Below are 18,579 nucleotides of genomic sequence, written 5' to 3' on the forward strand. Positions count from 1 at the left end.
TCCCTGCCTTGACCCCAAGCCCGTCATCTTGTTCCTCGTGTGAATCCCCGCTCCTGCACATACATCTGCTTTCCGTCACGAAAATCATTTAACCCCTTACTTGAGGAGCAATCACAGGTCCTTCTGGATCTGGACAAATTTCAGCGCTTGCTCTGCGTGTTGTTTCCTATGAGGCTTCTATGAGACACCGATATGGAGCCACATTACTCACGCTCGTGGACTAATCAGAATACCAATGGCGCTCCCTATGAGCTGCCTCCGGTGCAGTCCGTTACTTCCTCGATGCCATTTCAGCCAGGCCCGCAGCCGAGTGCTTTTCTTTCCACTCAATCAGCAAGGCCCAGCGGCGGGTTGCCGATGTCCCACATCCTACAGCCGCCCCCTGCACCAACATCTACGGCGAAATACTCGCCATATGATTCTAGCGTCTCTCCATCGGAAGCGGGCGCCGCAACTTTCCAGGATGCATCTGCTAATGGCTCCGGGGTGAGCGCAGGTGGAATTTTCCGGCACGGAGGCGGGCTAGCGCAACATCAGCAGCCATTACAGCAGAAGAGGGCGTACCGTCAACGAAGGAAGGACCCTAGCTGCGATGCCTGCCGGGAGCGCAAGGTCAAGGTACAGGAGGCTTTACTATTTCCCGTCTTCGTTCTATGCTCTGACTACGCTCTTCTTCTAGTGCGATGCCTCCGAGTCTGCTAGTTGTACGGAATGTACAAACCGCAAGGTTCGATGCCAATTCACTAAAGAAACCAACAGACGCATGTCCTCTATCAAGTTCGTACCTTGCATTCTCGATCGATAAAGAGTTGTCATTCTGACAGGATCGTAGGCAGGTTCAAGATCTAGAAAAACAACTCTGGTCGACTAGACAACAGCTCCAGCAACTGCGGTCCGGGATGAGGTCGGATAACCTGACGGATCTGGACGGGGACGGGCCAGGACAGCTCCAAATAAATTTACCTGACTTAGGTTACAGACCGCCGCGTCGGCCAAAGGCTCCTGTTTCACAAGATCTCTCCAATGCTAGGGCTAATCTACGGCGCTATGGAAGGGGAATCTGGAAAGTCCCCACGCCATATCGCCAGTCGGACTCCATATCCCTGTTGACAGCAGACCCTCCCCCCCTTCCGCCGCAAGACGTTGCCCACCACCTTCTCGCTCAGTATCATGCCCATATTCATACCACCTTCCCTGTGATTCACTGGCCAACGTTTATGAAAGAATACGAGGAGGTGTACCGTCGCGGGTCACTCATAGGAGTTCCTCGCGAGTGGGCAGCTGTTTTGTTCAGTGTATTCGCCCTTGGTTCCTTACATACTTCAGACCCGAACCGTGAAGAGAAGGGCAAAGAGTACGTGAGAACATCTTGCGGGGTGATCGATGTTTGGCAGGATAACTTCACATTGGATCAGGCGCGGGCCGCCTTGTTAGCTAGCATATTTCTTTACGAAGTCAATTCGACGTCAGCTAGCTGGGTGTGGAACGGATCCGCCGTTAAAGTTGCTCAGGAAATAGGATTACATCTGGAGTCAGGTCCTTGGCCTGTACTTGAGGGGGAAATGCGCAAGCGCGTTTGGTGGGGGATGTATACTTGGGATAGGTTTGTGGAGTTAAGAACTGTCGTATTTTTGTTGTGGACTAATTTTCTGTCAGGATCATGGCCTTGGAAATGGGCAAACCAGTACTGATCAACGACCAAGACTGCGATACCGACCTACCCTGCACTGTTGACGAGCAATTCATCTCTGAAGGAGGCTGTGTACCGGAGAACCAACAAACTACGCCGTTGCTAGCGACGATCCACGTTGTGCGATCAATCGGCCAGTTGACTCGTATTTTGCGAAGCACGGCAATTGGTACAGCAAGTCTCCAGACCTTCGAACGGCATTTCACCACCTGTTTATCCATCTTCCCGGAGCAATATCAGCCTAACTCTGATCAATACATCGAGCCACGAACCCTAGCCCCAATCATCTACCTCCAAAACGCGCGCCTCATGCTTCATCGCCACAATATTTCACCATTCTGTCCTCCTGATGTGCGTTCATCGGCGTTGGATTATTGTGCCTCCGTTTGCCAAGATACCGCACGGCTCCTGTCGCGATGTATGCGACCGTCCCCTATCACGGGCAACAGGGATTGGCGTGCGCTGCTGGCGGTGTCGGGGTCCGCGATGCTGTGCGCCCATCTGTGGCGCTGCATACTCTTATTACTCTTTCGCCAGGAGTACGAAGCTGCATTGATATGTGTTCAAGCTAGCTCTGCTATGAGGGATTCGCGTGCCATCAATGCTGCATGCGGGCGGAACATTGTGTTTTTCCTGAAATGCCTTCTTGGCCGATTGCACCGTTCTGGCCCCGTGGAACTGGATGGGGACGAGGAAATGATGGCGTATGTGTCCGGTGATATGCAGGGTACCAGCAATGGAAGCTGGGTTTGGGAAAGCAGTGAGACTGGGTCTCAATTAGAGATGGCTTCTCCACAAAACAGCGCAGCGCAACCCAGTCTTGAGGATAGCAAGCTATCGCAAGAGCCGAATGGGTGGGAAGGCTGGGATTGGATTGAACAGACGGTACAATATCTTCTCGCCGAAAAGGAGCAGCGACAGCAAAAAGAAGCACAGAGCCTAAGACTGCCGACAGAGCCGTCGTATCGCGGCAGCGAATCTGCGACTGGAAGTCCTGACTCTGCGCCAAACCAATCGACTTCATCACATTCGCGCATGACGATAGCGAGTATTATATAATCTTGTTCAAACCTCCAACTCAGGTTCTGCTACAGGATAGTGGAAACCAGAAGCTAGAGCGTCTTTACTTTTTTTGCATTCAGCCTGTATAGCCTGCAATGTAGCGGTCATTGCGTCTGATATGAATTTACGTGTGACCTGGTCAGCATTCTTGTACATTGTGCTGTCATTAGACTTTGTACATATCTTGAGCATCTAGCGAAAAAGACTAAAAGACCAAATTCTTCAAGCGTTTGCATTGCATAAACGTATCCATGTATAATCCTAACAAGGCGAGAAATGGGCTGTACAATCAGGTCTCCAAGTTGATACTCCGTCCAAACCGGGCATACAGAGCAACCTTCAACTGCTGCATCTCGTCGCGGAGATCACTCAGCGTTTCCTCCAGCTTGGCGACTTCAGAATCAATCTGCTCTGTTGAAGAAGCAAGAAGCGTCTGCGCTTCTTCTAGTGGAAGATGGACGAATGAGTCTCCGATTTTGTATCTAAAGGCCTTCGTTAGCACCATTGTGAGCATTATTGGAGAAATAGGGAAACTACGGAATCAATTCATCCTCATCGGCAAGCTCTAGCTCTGTTGAGATCTCTTCTAAGTCTTCTTTGTCTTTCTGCAAACAGTTACTATTAGCTGAGCCCCTGGTATCAAACGGGCTTGAAGATTTTAAATAACGAAAAGCAGCTATATCAGAATACGAAGAACAGAGATAGACGTACCTGCTTCCCCTTCAGCTTCTCTTCGAGAACAGTCTCACGCTGGTGAAGACGACTGAAGCGGTTGATTTTCTCTTGGTCCTCACGGCGCACTTCGGTGTCCTCTGAGTTGCCGATAGCGGCCTCGTCTTCTTTTGAGAGCTTGGAGGACATATTAGCTCAGTGATTATATTCGACGCGGCGAACTTACCATGCGATGGTTCATCATTTTGAATGTTTCGGTTATTGACTACGATGGTGGGTTAAGGATGAGGATATTTTGGTATTTGAGTGGAGGTGGTCTGTGCGGGGCTTCTTTGATGTACTGATGGACTCGATTACGAAGTCCTGCAAACTGATCTATCATAATGTACTTAATGTAGTTAGCAGTTATATTTCTATGTATATCTGATCATATCTTCTGAGAGATAAATAAAATCGAAGACCTGTTTGACTGTCTCTTTCAACATCGGCTTGTAGGATGCTTATACTAGGCGATTGACCGGATAAACAGAAGACCGACGTCAAGCAAGGCAGCACGAGACAAAAGCACTCACCAGCTCCCACCTAGCTAGATATCAACTTATTTTTTGGCCGCTTTCCTTTCTCTTCAGCGTTTGGTTTAAATAACATCTCTTTTGATCACACGCGCTGCCTCGTCAGCTGCCTGCCCTGCCCGTCTGCTCCGTCTGAGCTCCGTTTAATCACCGCCTAGCAGCAACACACCGTCATCGTCACCAGCCTCACTTCCAATCCACCCCGAAGTTCACGACATATCCCCGATTCGAATCCTTCCATTTTCTCCATACCAATCTCGTAACATTCGACGCACCTTCGGGAGTCTTCCGCCATGCGGATATTCTCCTCACCTCTCATCTCTGCCGTCTCTTTGCTACCCTGTCTCTCTTTCGCCGTCAGCTTCGACTGCTCCAGCATCCATGTAGACAACTACAATTATAACCTCAAGGCTCTAGGCGGAGTCCACGAAATCTACCATGCCGAGCAAGTCGGCGACCTTATCGTTAACACGACATATGTACTGAATCTGTGCAACACTCTTAAGGGCGCGTCAATAAGGGGGAATTTGAAATGCGGCACGTCAAAGAATAGTATGGATACAAATGCGCTTAGCAACTGAAGCGTAGTTTATCTACCGGTAATGAAAGAAACTAACCATTTGCCTAGTTTGTGGGTTCAACTACACATACGGAGCAGACGGCGCCACCGAAAATGATTTTGCGTTCCCGATCGTCGGGCTGGAGCCTATGGGCCAGGGGGCGAAAGATGCGGAGATAACACGATTAAAGAAGGAGGATACTGAGAAAGAGGGTCTGAGGGTAAAACTGTCTGGAGGGGGTGAGTACCCGGAGCCTGGCTCGAAAAAGAAGAAAAAGGCGGGTGCGGTCATCGAGTTTGAATGTGACCCTGGTCGGTCGGGTCTGGAGGGTCTTGTCAAGGAGGACACAAAGCGGCTTCTCCGCGCCCGGGAAGAAGGTCTGGATGAGGGCGAGGGGGATGGTGAAGGCGACGGCAACGGGGAGGATAAAGAGCCATTCTACGATGGATCAGACCCGGATCGAAGCCTGCAATACAAGAGCTTCGGGAAGGCGGATGACGAAACGTATATACTTAGTTTGAGCTGGAAGACACGCTATGCCTGTGACCATTACACAGAAGATCGTGGTTCGTCTTCTGGCCACGGGGGGTTCTTTACTTGGTTGATTGTGATGTATAATCAACCCCGGCCAAACATGCTTGACTTCGCTAACATGGTTCAGTTTCTTCCTCTGCGCCGCAGCATATCTTATCTTCGGCTCGTGGCTCAATTATAATCGCTATGGTGCCCGTGGGTGGGACCTGCTTCCGCACGGCGATACGCTTCGAGACATTCCTTATCTCTTCCAAGACTGGCTGCGCCGGGTAGTCAACACATTTCAAGGGGCGGGTTCGAGAGGAGGATACAGCGCTGTATAAATATAACGCTTTATTTCTCTGTGATGTTTCGAGGAATTGCATACGAACGGGAACAGGTTTCTTGACCGGCAGATTCCTTCAGGTAATGCTTTTTCTCTCTGTACGATGGAATGAATGATTGGCCAGTTTCGCATTTGCTCGTTCGATTTGCTTGTCTGTTTTCTCATTTATTACTGTTGTTGGACGAGCTGATATATACCTCAGCTAGATTTTATCAGTAAATGTATTCATACGGAGTAAACGCATCCTTTATCCATCGCTTTCCGCGAATCTATAACCTGCTACAGAAGCTTATGAGCAAAAGTACTTGGACCAATTTCCAGTCTTCGGCTTCGGCCGTTGACCCTCATAGGTTCTGTATCCTGAAATGGTTGAACGAGCAATTACTTCCTTCGAACTAGGTACTGGGACGTGCTAGCTAGCTAGACTTTAGCTCACAACAGTTCCAGTCAAGATGGATACATTCTCCCTTCATTCAGAAACACACAATTTGCAAACAGAACAAGAAAAACAAACCTAGGAAAAAAGCAAAACTGAAGTCAAAGCGTTTCGAGTATCGTGCATAACAGGCAAATTCATCCAATATAGATTTCCATAGTGCAGATTGCGTGATCAAAGGCTCTCATCGCGACATATATCCTAATCCCATTCCATCGCCTAGGATAATCCTCTCAACTTTCAAGTCGATCTGATTCAATTTCTTTCTTGTCATCGTCTTCAACCCCCACGGCTGGTTGCTGGCCATGCCTTCCTTTTCTCATCTCGAATCAACTTGTTATGGAGTGTACGTACTCATTTGCTCGGTCGGTACCTGCATAGGTATGACCTGCACGGCTTGACCACGGCACCTAGACTTTCATCGCGAACTGCTTGAGGAAGAGGTAGTCGGCCATGTTGGCGTTGACCGTCTTGCGGATCAGGGCGGCGCCCTCCTCGCCGTATTTCTCGCGCCACTCGGCGTCGAACTGTTCTTCGGATCTGGGGGCACGGGGCTGGTCAAATTGGTCAGCTGGACTATTCTCTCGTCTATCACGAGCTGATCCTGCGTGGTGTGCTGGTGCAATATGCATGCAGGCTAAGGCTCACGGATTTCTCCACCTACTAAGTCCGCACCCTACCTAGCCGAGACGAGAAGAGCAAGGACAAGTAAAAGGAAAACTTACATGCTTCCTAGCAGTCAACCCTCTTGAATCGATTGCATCGTTGTGAAATCCATTCCACTTCTCAAACGCCTCCCGCGCGTACTCATGATCCTCCTCGTTATCCCAGTTTAGCATGGCGTCCGTATACGTGATCCCGACGCTACGGCAAAACGCCTCCATCATCGCCGCTGGACTATCGAGCATATCATCCGCGTCGACGACACAGATCTCCGCGCCGATGCCAGCATCCGGGCTGGAGACAGGTTTATGCGTAGGCTTCTGCTGACCATCCTGGGCACTGGCAAGGATCTCGTCGGCGTCTGCCTCGTGAGTTGCAACATGAGGTCCCACTAGGCCCTCAGCCCGCAGGTACTCGAAGAACCGGCGCATCTCGTCATACCCAGCTTCAGCGGGGTCGTAGTAGGTGAAGCCCGTGGTGGCGTCGAGAGGAGGAATTGTACAGCGGTAGTAGGAGGGGACGCTGTAATGCGGATCGCGGATAAGGAAGGCAAAGTGGAATGTTTCCAAAATCTCCTTGGGGATGACGGTCGGGTTTCCTGGTTCAGAGGGAGTGTCGTATGGGTAGGGCGCTGTGCTGTTGCCCTTTTTTATCTCGCTGCCATTCGCGCTGCCATTGGTAGCGCCGTTGGCAGCCGGGTGGTGGCCGTTGGCGTTGGAATCTCCGTCACTGCCAACGGCCGTCGGGTGTTCAGCAGTAGCTGTCTCTGTGCCTACGCCGCGCTTGATTCTGTTGAGGGAAGGCGCAATACTGGCGGGTTTGCCGTGCGGAGGTAAGAGATAATGCAGGATGTCTTTAATGAATATTCTCTTGCCCTATCGTCGAACGTTAGTACTGGCTCATTTCTAGATCAATGTGGAGGGATGTAATACCTCATTTTCCCTTCCTTCGCGCTCAATCCTCTCGAGGATAGTTTTGTACGTAGACTCGCTGAATCCGCTCTCAATCCGCCCCTTCTCGTCAGCCTCGTACCGATCTGAGAGCCTCTCAGGGCCGTAGTAGAATGCATCGCCGAAGGGCTCATGGATACACTTGATTGTATCTCTCTGAGTCATAAAGACCTAGCAGAAGATCAGTATTTCGCCTGGCTAATCTAAAAAAAAAAAGAAAAGAAAAAAATCCTCAAAATTGGACAGGAGAAATACCCGCTCAAAAGCCGTCGAGCAAGCCCGGGGATGGGTTGCAACGAAGATAGGTTTCTGCTGAGCCATGGTGCAAGTCTCTTTCTTCTCGTTTGATCGAGACGTATGTCAGGATTATCGGTTCACTATCTACCAGGGAATTTCACCGCCGGCGAAGCTACTGATAGAGTGGTCTGCTCTTGTGAACTTGAGGCTTATCGCGGGGATTTATCTGCACTGCAGGTGTGGTGTTGTACGGATGGTTGTCCACCGATGACACGGTGGGAGATGAGAGTACTTGGAAACAGAACTGAAAGTCCTTTCAAGTCTGAAAGAGCAGGATAAAATGGTTGGATTGAATATTCAGGAACAGATGGGGTGGCCCCAGGAACTGGCTTGGTTTTATACTTGGGAGTCTGCCGGAAGTACTGGAAGGAGGATACCGTCAGGTCTGGACGAGGATGCGCTTTTTCTCATTTGAGTTCAACCGTCAGAGCCAAATACTGCGTATGGAAAATAATAATATTATTATTCTCACTGAGATGGAGTCGGACCAGAATTACTGTGCTAACGACTCCGTCGGTTTCACTCCCAGCTTCCAGCCCTGCAGTGGAAGGCACGTCAATGCAGGCGTTGTAAGTGGCTACTAGTCAAACCCACTCTCCTGCTGCTCAGCGAACTGGCCCTGGGTAGGGCGATGGCGCCAGCTGTCACCTATATTCGCCATAGATAATGATCTTCTATCTTATTGTCAGGGTGTTGATATTGATCTATATAAATCCCGGCTTTTCAGAGCTTCCCGTCAAAATTTCAACCACTAACTTCTGGCTTCCCAAGGTCAAAATCAAGGTCAACATGGGCGACTGCCGCAACACGACAAGGCACCGAGTCATTACGGCCAAGATCGTGATCTACAGTTGCTACTCCGCTTTCATTCTTTCGTCATTGGAAGCAGTCGGCCGCGGATGGGGGGCAAGACTTCAAACTGTTCCTGGAAATGCCGGTCTCAAACCAAGCGAGGGGATTGTGCGCGCGGTGCAGGCACGAAGTCGAGACCGGTAGTTTAGAGGGGCAACGGCGGTACAGTCGAAAATCTAGTCAGCTAGTCTCCATGGGAGTGGACATTGAGGATACAGATCAGGAAGGATTGGAATATGGTCGTGAAGCGGAGTGGTTAAACTCTTCAATATCCCTGTCGCCACATTCGGTCGAGACAAACTGGTGTTTCCACCTTGACGTCATGAGACGGACACAGCAGGATGCGCTACCGAGGAGTAAGGGGAGGAGTAAGAGAAGAGGGGAGAAGGTATAGCCCATTTTCGCATTGAACAAGAATAACTCGCGCTGTGATAGCAAGTATGCATGCGTCGGTTGTGAACAATACATGGTCATCTGGCCGCGATATCTGATATGCCCGTTAAGCCACTCAGCTTTTTCTCAGCTTCGGGATGGGCCTGGGACTGGAGGCTGCGACCGGGGACCACTTGGGACTTGGCCGGCCAATCTCGTCCTGATTTTGCATGACATGCGTCGTGGGGTGCAATGCTACCCAATGATGCGTCCCTGTTGCTAACGTGGGGTTGCGACGGGCTATAATTATGGGTGCTAATGACTGCCATGGCTGGCCCGTGGATAGCGCCCTGGCACTGGCGGATCAGATCTGACCAGGCTTTCCTCGATCTGTACTCCTGCCGCTGAAGAGGGGCCACTTTCCTTCGGATATATTGAGTTCAGGCAACCAGAGTGCAAAAGTTCTGGAGGAATCGCATTTAAGGAACCATATGAAGAAACTTCAAGGACGTGGGACCCATGTAGTGGTGAGCTCTGGAGCCGTTGAACTTGAACAGCTCTAGGACTTACTCCATTGACGCTATTTGTTTTGCGGGTACACCGCCTCCGCCGCCTGCAGTAGTGCCGGCAGAATCAGGCCTTCGTACTTGGCATTTTCTTCGAAGCTTTCCCATCTTCTATCCATACAGTAATGGAACCTCTTGATGGGCTGTCAGGTACAAGCCCGATGAAAATTTGCTGCGATTAGTTTCTTTCTCAATGTCTTCACTATATTGAGCACATTTTTTCATAAAGTTTCTCCATGGAGCAGGCTCAGCAGTTCCAGATCCAGCAACCGCCGCATTCGCAGCTCCCGCAGCCTCAGCCGCCTCAACAGCCACAGCAACCCCAGAGCCACCAGCTATCCCAACAATCCCAGCAACCTACAGAGATCCAGCCAAACCCACAAACTCAGCAATCTCAGCAATCCCAGCAGCTTCAGCAGATCCCACCATCCCCGCAAGCCCAACCACCACAGCAACCACAACAACCGTCGCAGCCGCAGCCTCCGGGACAGTCAATCATAGAAATTCCGCCAGCATACCCCCCGTTACCCGCGCCCCCAGATGCCACATATCGCACCGAGACTGAAGCAGTACAAGCGATCAAGACATTCGCGCAGGATCATGGGTATGCCGTGATCACCAAGCGAACCAACAAAGGTCGTGAGGGGAAAATCGAAGCCATCTACCTAACCTGCGACCAAGGCCAGGTGTATCAGTCAACTGCAAAAGAGCGTCAACGAGAGCCGTCACGACGAACTGGTTGTCCGTTTAGTATACGCATTAGCCATCATAAGACCGACAATCTGTGGCATGTCAAAGTTCGTGACCCGTCCCACAATCATGGGCCCTCGCGGCCGGGCTCACATCCGTCAATCCGCCGCGAGGAGATTAGCCAGAAGACGCAGTATATAAAGGCTCTTCTTGACATCAATATGCCACCCAGTCAGATTCTCAAACAACTCCGTCATGTGGATCCCACCACTGTCATCCAGATTCGCGATATCTACAACCTCCGCCATCGCATATATCAAGGGAAACCCCCAGTCCCAGCTGTTGTTATATCCGACTTCAAGCAGTCTCCATTAAAAAAGCGCCGTGGTCAGGCAAACTCCGATAATCTGTCTTCTGGGGAGGCTTCGACGTCTGGAGCTGTGGAGAGTGGTCTGGGGGATGATCAGGGCGTCGCTACTCCTGTCAGTGGAGTGCGAGTAACCCAGGATATGCATACCCCGGAACAACTGCTGTACGACACGCTGTTCTGAGATTCTAGTATAGGCGTTTTTGATCGATTAGCGCTAGGGAGATACCAATTTGATAAGCCTCCATTTGATAAGCTAGGCCTGCTGACCGCTGCGCTGACCGCTATATTTTGCCTGACATAAGCATCGTCTGATACATTGCCTGATGTTCTGGATCCTTCTGGAAGGCGGTAGAAGCTCTGAGTGTCGTCATGCATTTGCATGATGCTTTGGGCACCGTCATGAAATCTCGAGTTGTTACTCTTTTGGAGGAGTCTCGTTTGTCCACTACTATATATTCTGCCGCTTATGCTCAGCTTGTCCAAGCTTCTTTCCTCCAAATCATACTTTCTTCATAGCCTAATTTGATACCCTACCCTTCCTCTATACCTCTTCGGAGATTTCATCTCCCCCACCTAACATCATGAACACCGACAAGTACACAGACAAGGCCAACAAGGCCTTACAAGATGCGCTAGAACTCACCATCGAACACTCGAACGCCGAACTATACCCTGTTCACCTCGCAGTTGCTCTCCTTGACCCCTCACAAAACGAAGATGACGGGCCATCGCTCCACCCCTCTCACGGAGATTCCACCTCTCTCTTCCGCCAAGTCGTTGAACGCGCGCATGGTGACGTTCAGCTCCTCCACCGTGGTCTTATGAAACGGCTCGTCAAGCTTCCGAGCCAAGACCCTCCGCCAGAGACTCGTAGCATCTCTGCGCCCTTCCGAAAAGTTCTCACAGCTGCGGCCGATTTGTCCAAAACGCAGAAGGACAGCTACATCGCCGTGGATCATCTGATCCAAGCTGTATGCCAGGATTCAACCGTTCAAGCTGCTCTCAAAGACGCCAATGTTCCGAACGTCAAGTTGATTGATAATGCTATCCAGCAAATTCGAGGTACAAGGCGGGTAGATTCGAAGACGGCAGATGCTGAGAGCGAAAATGAAAACCTCAAGAAATTCACAATCGACATGACGGCGCTGGCCCGAGAGGGTAAAATTGATCCTGTTATTGGCCGAGAAGAGGAGATTCGTCGTGTGATCCGTATTCTCAGTCGGCGAACCAAGAACAACCCGGTACTGATCGGCGAGCCTGGTGTTGGTAAAACAACAATTGTTGAAGGACTCGCTCGTCGGATTGTCAATGCAGACATTCCAGCTAGTTTGTCTCAGTGCAAACTTCTTTCTCTCGATGTCGGCTCACTGGTTGCTGGAAGCAAGTACCGCGGCGAATTCGAAGAGAGATTGAAGGGTGTCCTCAAAGAGATCGAGGAGTCCAAAGAAACGATCGTTCTTTTTGTCGACGAAATCCATCTTCTCATGGGTGCAGGCGCTAGCGGCGAGGGTGGAATGGATGCTGCCAATTTGTTGAAACCTATGCTTGCTCGCGGACAGCTGCACTGTATTGGAGCAACGACGCTTGGTGAATACCGAAAGTACATCGAGAAGGATGCCGCATTCGAACGACGATTCCAGCAAGTGCTCGTTAAGGAGCCCACTGTCTCTGAGACCATCTCGATTCTTCGTGGTTTAAAGGAGAAATACGAGGTCCACCACGGAAGCGTGCGAATTCTCGATGCCGCTATCGTCACCGCAGCTACCCTTGCTGCACGGTATCTCACGGCCCGTCGACTGCCTGATTCGGCGGTCGATCTCATTGATGAGGCTGCTGCTGCCGTCAGGGTAGCCCGCGAATCCGAACCGGAGGCTCTTGATAACCTTGAGCGTAAGCATCGACAGCTCCAGATCGAGATTCATGCTCTCAAGCGTGAAAAAGATGAGGCTTCCAAAGCCCGTCTTCAGGCTGCCGAGCAGGAAGCGGCCAATGTTATTGAAGAGCTGCGGCCTATGCGTCAGAAGTACGAAAGTGAAAAGCAACGTAACAAGGCCATCCAGGATGCCAAGACTAAATTGGACAACCTGAAGAACAAGCAAGAGGAAGCCGAGCGATCCGGTGACACCGAAACCGCAGCAGATCTGAAATATTACGCTATTCCTGAGACCCAGCAACACATTGAAATGCTGGAGAAGCAACGGGCTGAAGCTGATGAGGAGCGCCGCAACCGTCAGGGCGATGCTGGAGAGCCGCTGCTAGCTGATGAAGTCGGTCCTGATCAGATTAACGAGATTGTCGCTAGGTGGACCGGAATTCCTGTGACAAGACTCAAAACCTCAGAGAAGGACAAACTATTGGAGATGGAAAAGCACCTAGGCAAGATAGTTGTTGGCCAAAGGGAGGCTGTGAAGTCTATCTCCGACGCCATTCGTCTCCAACGGTCTGGCCTCAGCAACCCTAATTCTCCTCCAAGCTTCCTATTCTGCGGTCCGTCCGGTACGGGTAAAACGCTGCTTACCAAAGCTTTGGCGGAGTTCCTCTTTGATGACCCCAAGTCCATGATCCGGTTCGATATGTCCGAGTATCAGGAGCGGCACTCTCTTAGTCGCATGATCGGCGCACCCCCTGGCTATGTCGGCCATGATGCAGGCGGCCAGCTGACTGAGTCACTTCGCCGCCGACCATTCTCCATCCTCCTGTTCGACGAGGTCGAAAAGGCAGCCAAGGAGGTGCTTACTGTTCTCCTCCAGCTCATGGACGACGGCCGCATCACTGACGGCCAAGGCAGAGTCGTCGACGCCCGCAACTGCATTGTTGTGATGACATCTAATCTCGGCGCCGAATACCTAGCCCGCCCAACGACCAAGGACGGTAAGATCGACCCTCAGACACGCGAACTGGTCATGGGCGCTCTCCGCAACTACTTCCTCCCCGAATTTCTCAACCGTATCTCCAGCATCGTCATTTTCAACCGCCTCACCAAGAAGGAAATCCGCAAAATTGTTGACCTCCGGCTCGATGAGGTCCAGCGCCGCCTCGAGCAAAATGGCCGCAACGTCGTCATTGAGTGTACTGAAGAGGTTAAGGACTATCTCGGCCAGTCAGGCTACTCGCCAGCTTATGGTGCCCGTCCGCTAGGACGCATCATCGAGCGCGAGGTCCTCAACCGCCTCGCCGTCCTAATTCTGCGTGGAAGTATCCAAGACGGTGAGGTTGCTCGCGTAGTTATGCGCGATGGCCGGATTGACGTTATTCCCAACCATGAAATGGCCATTGATGAAGACCAGGACATGACAGATGAGGACGACTTCGATGCCATGGCCGAAATGGAAGACAACGGCGGAGATATGGATTTGTACGAGTAAAAAGTTTCATGTGGCATAATGATTTACGACGATTATTCTTTACAATTTGTGGTTTTGTTTTTGGGAGAAAGGCGTTCTTGATCTTTTCTTGTGCCAAGCCTAGAGCGATTTGTCCTATATATACTAGTAGTGTTGGACATCAGACTCCTAGTTGAAACTTGACTTTTTCTGAGAGACTGAGCTACTAGTACTTAGCTACCTAATATATATATACATTTGTACCGAATAAAGGCCTCCATTCCCAGTATACTCTAGCTCTCATATCCAATTTTAAGTTCAATCGTCACTGTCGATAGATCGACAGAAATAGTTCAATAGTCTTATGAAGGCGAGGACAGATCCCTTGACCATATGTTGACGGCTAATACTGACCGTAGCGCCCCCTACCATAAATTAGGGAATCTTGTTAAGATTGATGATCCCTAGGGATTACTAGACATGGGGAGAGAATACAGTATGCGGAGTCCGAGGTGGTTACTGAGACAGAGTTTTCTATCTGAAAAACCCCTTCGCAATCCTGAAATCCTCATCGTGGTAGTATTGCTACTATTTGGGATGTTACATTTGTACCATGCAGCGCTGCTATAGAAGTTCAGCTGTAGGCATATAGCTATATATATTTATCACCGGTTAATGAAGCCAATCGTAGTACGTAATCATTCAATGGCTTGTAACCCTAGCATCGCTGGGTTATCTCAGCATTAGAATGTTGCGTGAGTACTGAATGTGGTCTAGTAGGTATGATGCGTTGTAATAAATCTACTTCAAGACACTTGAATTCACCGACTCTTTTTCTTGTGTGACCCGGATGTTATACTCTAATAGATGGAACGATATGATACGGATGCCCGGAGGGCAGTGACCTGGATACATCGTTGTTAATTCCATTCTAAGCGTGAAGGACTTCTGGCTTCTGAAGTGTCGCCCTTATCCTCACCAGCCAGCGGTCGAATAAACGTCCAGCTAAACTCAAGGGATATTGGAGGAGGCTGGTAGCACGTATAATCGCAAGGGCATATGGCAGAGGAGTTAGGCGACTGAATTCAGTAGCATAAACTCTCGACGCGCTGCAACAACGACGAACAAGAACTATTTTAAGCGGCCTCGCGTAGGTGAATCAGGCTCCACGCCAGCGCCGCGCGTGGATAGTCCGTGACAAATACCTTTTGTTCCGGAGGTCTGTGCAACAACAAGGTGTGGCGAGCATCTGGTCATCAGAAACTCGTTGTTAAAAAGGTGTCGTCCAGCTTGAGGCCGTGAGGGGTCAAAGTTCGAACTATGCATTTTAGTGTGGTTGGTTTTCTTGTATAGTTTCAACGGCTTGCGCTAAAATCGGAGTCAAAGCGATAAGTCTCCCCACTGGAGAACGGGCGAGCGGAGGTAGTGTTTCAAACAGGAATAGTTACCGAGCTCTGGTTTCGAGGAATCGAGGTCTACTCGGACGCCATTTTAGTATCGTGTGTTTTTTGCACGGCGGTACTTCGAACAATGGCTAGCTGGAAAAAGCGTCTATTAGTACTGGGAAGCGGAATACTCCAGCTTCGATGTTTGCTCGTCGAAAATCTCAAGTAATTACAGAGCATTTCCTGTGAGACGTTGGACCGACTCGAACTAATCGGTGCTCAGTAGTAGGCTTGAGCACCGAGCGGCTTATGCTCGAGACGGAAGATCGTTGGCCGACCTGGCCGCAGAATGCCTGTGGAATGCCCGTGGAAGATCTCTCAACCATGGTAGGCCACGAGTGTGCCTGAAAAACTTGCGAGTAACAAGCGAGATGCCGATTTGCCTAATCTCAACCATGGACTGAGGGATGATGCGCAGTTCCGGTCGGCAGACACAGTGCAGTCCATCCTACTTCCTGGGTATGGGCTGGCGCTGGTGGAGAGCAACGTGGTCGGCCCATGGAATAGAATTTGGCTAAAGCGCATAGTGTCGAGGCCGGTTCTCACCAGAAAACAATCATAGCCAGGAATGATTCATAGTGCTGCTGTTAAGCGATTGCTTTGCCCTGTACTAAGTGGATACTCCGTAACCTTGTACGTTCAGTCTTTGATCAGATATGATTATATGGGACCGGTGCCCAAAGCTAAACGCTCCGCGATAGTGACGGTCTACTCCGTGATATAGATCTGTATACCGTCGTGAGTGGGAGACCAGGTTCTCCCGCATTCACCATACCATTATTCGAAGTCTTAGCGGCAGGATTGCAACAGATATTGAGACGGACGCGTCTCGCCACACAGTATGAAGCACGCAGGAGCGCTAATAGATTTCGAAACAAGGACCGCCAAGAATGAAGTCAACCGATGCTTGACTCGATCGCTCTTGTCGAATAATCGGAATTCCCGGAACCATGCGCTGCTGCTGTGGGCTACAGTCTCCACATGCTGATTGGGGTTACTGGCTTGCACATTGCCGTCATTTCTCGAAGAATTCTTTATCCGCCGCTTATTTGCCGAGATTTGGGCGCTAAGATTTGGAATTGCTCATCTCCTGCATGGCGCAGGTACGACACCTCAGTGAAGCTCATAAGATCGTTAGAGAATTTGGCGATGCTCCAATATCCTGCAGATATCGATCTGCTGCTTTCAATGGAACAAAATGTTTAATAAGAGGAAGGGACAGTGTTGCCGATTAGCCCGATGGCATGGGCCGAGAGGCAAGAGAAATGTACAGGAAGCATCACGTGGCGCTCGGGAGATCTGCAGACAACACACCAGATTCCCGATCGAGTAGTTGCAGAGCGGATTCCATGGTTGAGGAAATGGGGAAAACTGGAGAATGGGACGGGATGCCGATCATCGGTGAGGCATTTTGTTGTTTGGTGGATTCGAGATTCAGCGAGTCTGACTTCTAGCTCGGGCCAAACAATGATGATATTGTGGTATCCGTGTACTTCCAACTCCGAAGAGATAATCTATTCAGGGAAAATCGGGTCTAGTCGTAACAGCATGACAAACAACAAAGGAACAGGGCTCGGGGTAGCAGACAAATTATATACAGGAAAGAAGCGAAGGTTGATAGGCGTGCCTTTTCTTAAGGTTGCGGGTCGTGGAGGTGATAGTTTGCTGGTGGTCGTGACTCGCGCATGACCTCAATCGTCACGTCTTGTCGGATTTGCAGAGCTCGTTCTGAGCCGTCATCGCTCTGGCCGCGAGAGTAGGTATGTTCCAGGCTGACCTCGGACATATCTTTCTGCGGTGTAACCACAACGCTTCGATCGTATTTGTGCATTGGGAACTCGTTGCCCGAGCGTAGGTGGGTAGTGCCAGTGCCGGTCCCGAAGTGCTTAAGACCGGAAGGGTTGCTGTTCCAAGGGCCAGATCGGTAGCGGTTGGTACCGCGTTTCGAGCCCCCTGTCCAGCTCTTGAGCGCGGGGAAGACGTCGCGCAGAAGGGACCAGATGAGAGGTAGGTTGGTGACGAGAATGGCGACAGTAGTTTCTCGGAAATACCAGTTCATGTAGACGTACGAAATCAACTCCGGGACGAGGCAGTAGACTTTAGTCAAGATGGCGGCAACAATGACAAAGACTCCCATTCCGAAGATGATGACGAGGATCAATTTCTGCTTGAGCGGGACACGAACTTGCATTAGGAGTGGGAGTCCGATTAGAAGCATGGCGATATCAGCAGTGATAGCCACGCATCCTTGGATGATCTCGTAGTATTGAAAAGTGGAACATTGGGCTGCAGCGTGGTTAACAGCGTGGATAAGGCTACGAGTGGGAGAGACTAACGGTTGGGAGTAGGCACTGCCCAGTAGTTTGATAGCGGCCGGCAGATGAGGAAGAGGGATAGCTCGACTGCGATAAACCCCAGCGCAACATAGATGGCAAGGTAGTTGACCCATTTCCTTTGGGGCAATCCCTCTCTGTTTAAGAAGTCAAGTCAGATGCGAGAAGTCAGTAAACCGGTGAATTGGGACCATACGTGATACGGGCGTATATGATCAACATGCATGTCTTCATTGACCATATAGCGAGGATGAAGGCGTGCTCTGAGACGAACACCCATTTGCTTCCCTTGACTCTTTCGTCGTAGATTTCCGGTGTGAGGTTATCAATGTCCTCCTGTGTCATGAGATTCGAACCTCCACCAGAGGCAACCTCATTAAGCGCAACGCATAAAATCGTGTACCATATGACCGCGAAGACCATAACATAGTCATCCCATTGAAGGTTCTGGATACCGAGTCGGCGTATACGGGCTATACTGGCGGGGTGTTAGTTCACCGGACAGCGACATTCAAGTGCAGCAGGCCAGGAACACCTACAATCGCAGTACGACACCGAGCATGCCAACAGCATAGAGAGTCCATGTTTCCCGAGCAAAACTCCGGCCGAATTCGGCACCTAAGCTCGACATTTTGTCGTGGTGCAACCTGTGAAGCCAGGTCAGAGAATCAATTGAAGGGACAGCAATTCCGCCAAGTGCGAGATGACGGAGGGCTAAAGGATATATATGCGATGATAGACGTACATGGTAGACAATCAGCGCATCAAGCGGGGTCTGCCAGATAGTACTGCTCAAAGGATCAACCGAAATCCTTGTTGCTGTGCCTGAGTAACAAACAGTCCCAGTGGTTGCAGGCCAGATAAACA

The 18,579-nt window shown here is 50.4% G+C and overlaps 7 protein-coding genes across 7 annotated transcripts, besides 1 other annotated feature; 4 read left to right on the top strand and 3 right to left on the bottom strand.

The window, feature by feature from the left end:
* Window positions 1-18,579: part of a sequence feature (contig 1.13 2696..249512(-1)) that runs on past both edges of the window.
* On the top strand, window positions 193-2,749 carry ANIA_00863 (transcription factor domain-containing protein; the record flags this gene model as incomplete). Its single annotated transcript, XM_653375.1, has 4 exons — window positions 193-618; window positions 680-777; window positions 980-1,354; window positions 1,657-2,749. 4 exons carry the CDS (start codon window positions 193-195, stop codon window positions 2,747-2,749), a joined length of 1,992 nt encoding a protein of 663 aa, XP_658467.1.
* Window positions 3,042-3,668, bottom strand: ANIA_00862 (tubulin-binding prefolding complex subunit GIM3; the record flags this gene model as incomplete). Its single annotated transcript, XM_653374.1, has 4 exons — window positions 3,042-3,234; window positions 3,290-3,357; window positions 3,464-3,601; window positions 3,651-3,668. The coding sequence occupies 4 exons, from the start codon at window positions 3,666-3,668 to the stop codon at window positions 3,042-3,044; spliced, it is 417 nt and encodes a 138-aa protein (XP_658466.1).
* Window positions 4,290-5,654, top strand: ANIA_00861 (autophagy-related protein 27; the record flags this gene model as incomplete). Its single annotated transcript, XM_050613287.1, has 3 exons — window positions 4,290-4,548; window positions 4,625-5,168; window positions 5,218-5,654. The coding sequence occupies 3 exons, from the start codon at window positions 4,290-4,292 to the stop codon at window positions 5,411-5,413; spliced, it is 999 nt and encodes a 332-aa protein (XP_050469115.1). The 3' UTR covers window positions 5,414-5,654.
* Window positions 5,734-8,043, bottom strand: ANIA_00860 (uncharacterized protein). Its single transcript, XM_653372.2, has 4 exons — window positions 7,720-8,043; window positions 7,447-7,635; window positions 6,577-7,389; window positions 5,734-6,405 (listed from the first exon to the last, which is right to left on the bottom strand). Exons 1-4 carry the CDS (start codon window positions 7,783-7,785, stop codon window positions 6,262-6,264), a joined length of 1,212 nt encoding a protein of 403 aa, XP_658464.1. The 5' UTR covers window positions 7,786-8,043; the 3' UTR covers window positions 5,734-6,261.
* Window positions 8,551-10,792, top strand: ANIA_00859 (uncharacterized protein; the record flags this gene model as incomplete). The annotated part of the gene is made up of 2 exons (XM_653371.1): window positions 8,551-8,753; window positions 9,781-10,792. The coding sequence occupies 2 exons, from the start codon at window positions 8,551-8,553 to the stop codon at window positions 10,790-10,792; spliced, it is 1,215 nt and encodes a 404-aa protein (XP_658463.1).
* On the top strand, window positions 11,127-14,202 carry ANIA_00858 (chaperone ATPase HSP104). Its single transcript, XM_653370.2, has one exon. The coding sequence runs from the start codon at window positions 11,193-11,195 to the stop codon at window positions 13,974-13,976; it is 2,784 nt and encodes a 927-aa protein (XP_658462.1). The 5' UTR covers window positions 11,127-11,192; the 3' UTR covers window positions 13,977-14,202.
* ANIA_00857 (uncharacterized protein) lies at window positions 16,835-18,579 on the bottom strand. Its single transcript, XM_050613288.1, has 5 exons — window positions 18,458-18,579; window positions 18,252-18,359; window positions 17,909-18,190; window positions 17,716-17,849; window positions 16,835-17,665 (listed from the first exon to the last, which is right to left on the bottom strand). Coding segments are annotated over exons 1-5 (1,179 nt in total). The 5' UTR covers window positions 18,460-18,579; the 3' UTR covers window positions 16,835-17,012.

This window comes from Aspergillus nidulans, chromosome VIII, assembly GCF_000011425.1.
Source record: "Aspergillus nidulans FGSC A4 chromosome VIII".
In the NCBI taxonomy this organism is placed as follows: domain Eukaryota; kingdom Fungi; phylum Ascomycota; class Eurotiomycetes; order Eurotiales; family Aspergillaceae; genus Aspergillus; species Aspergillus nidulans.

Excerpts from the sequence above, each read along its gene's own strand:
- ANIA_00860 (XM_653372.2), bottom strand. The coding sequence starts at position 7,785 with ATGGCTCAGCAGAAACCTATCTTCGTTGCAACCCATCCCCGGGCTTGC. Across the intron at positions 7,636-7,719 it reads GCTCGACGGCTTTTGAGCGG|GTCTTTATGACTCAGAGAGA; the intron begins GTATTTCTCCTG and ends ATCTTCTGCTAG. Across the intron at positions 6,406-6,576 it reads GGTTGACTGCTAGGAAGCAT|CCCCGTGCCCCCAGATCCGA; the intron begins GTAAGTTTTCCT and ends CAATTTGACCAG.
- ANIA_00857 (XM_050613288.1), bottom strand. Across the intron at positions 18,191-18,251 it reads CTCGGTGTCGTACTGCGATT|TATAGCCCGTATACGCCGAC; the intron begins GTAGGTGTTCCT and ends ACACCCCGCCAG. Across the intron at positions 17,850-17,908 it reads ATCATATACGCCCGTATCAC|AGAGGGATTGCCCCAAAGGA; the intron begins GTATGGTCCCAA and ends CTTCTTAAACAG.
- ANIA_00858 (XM_653370.2), top strand. The coding sequence starts at position 11,193 with ATGAACACCGACAAGTACACAGACAAGGCCAACAAGGCCTTACAAGAT.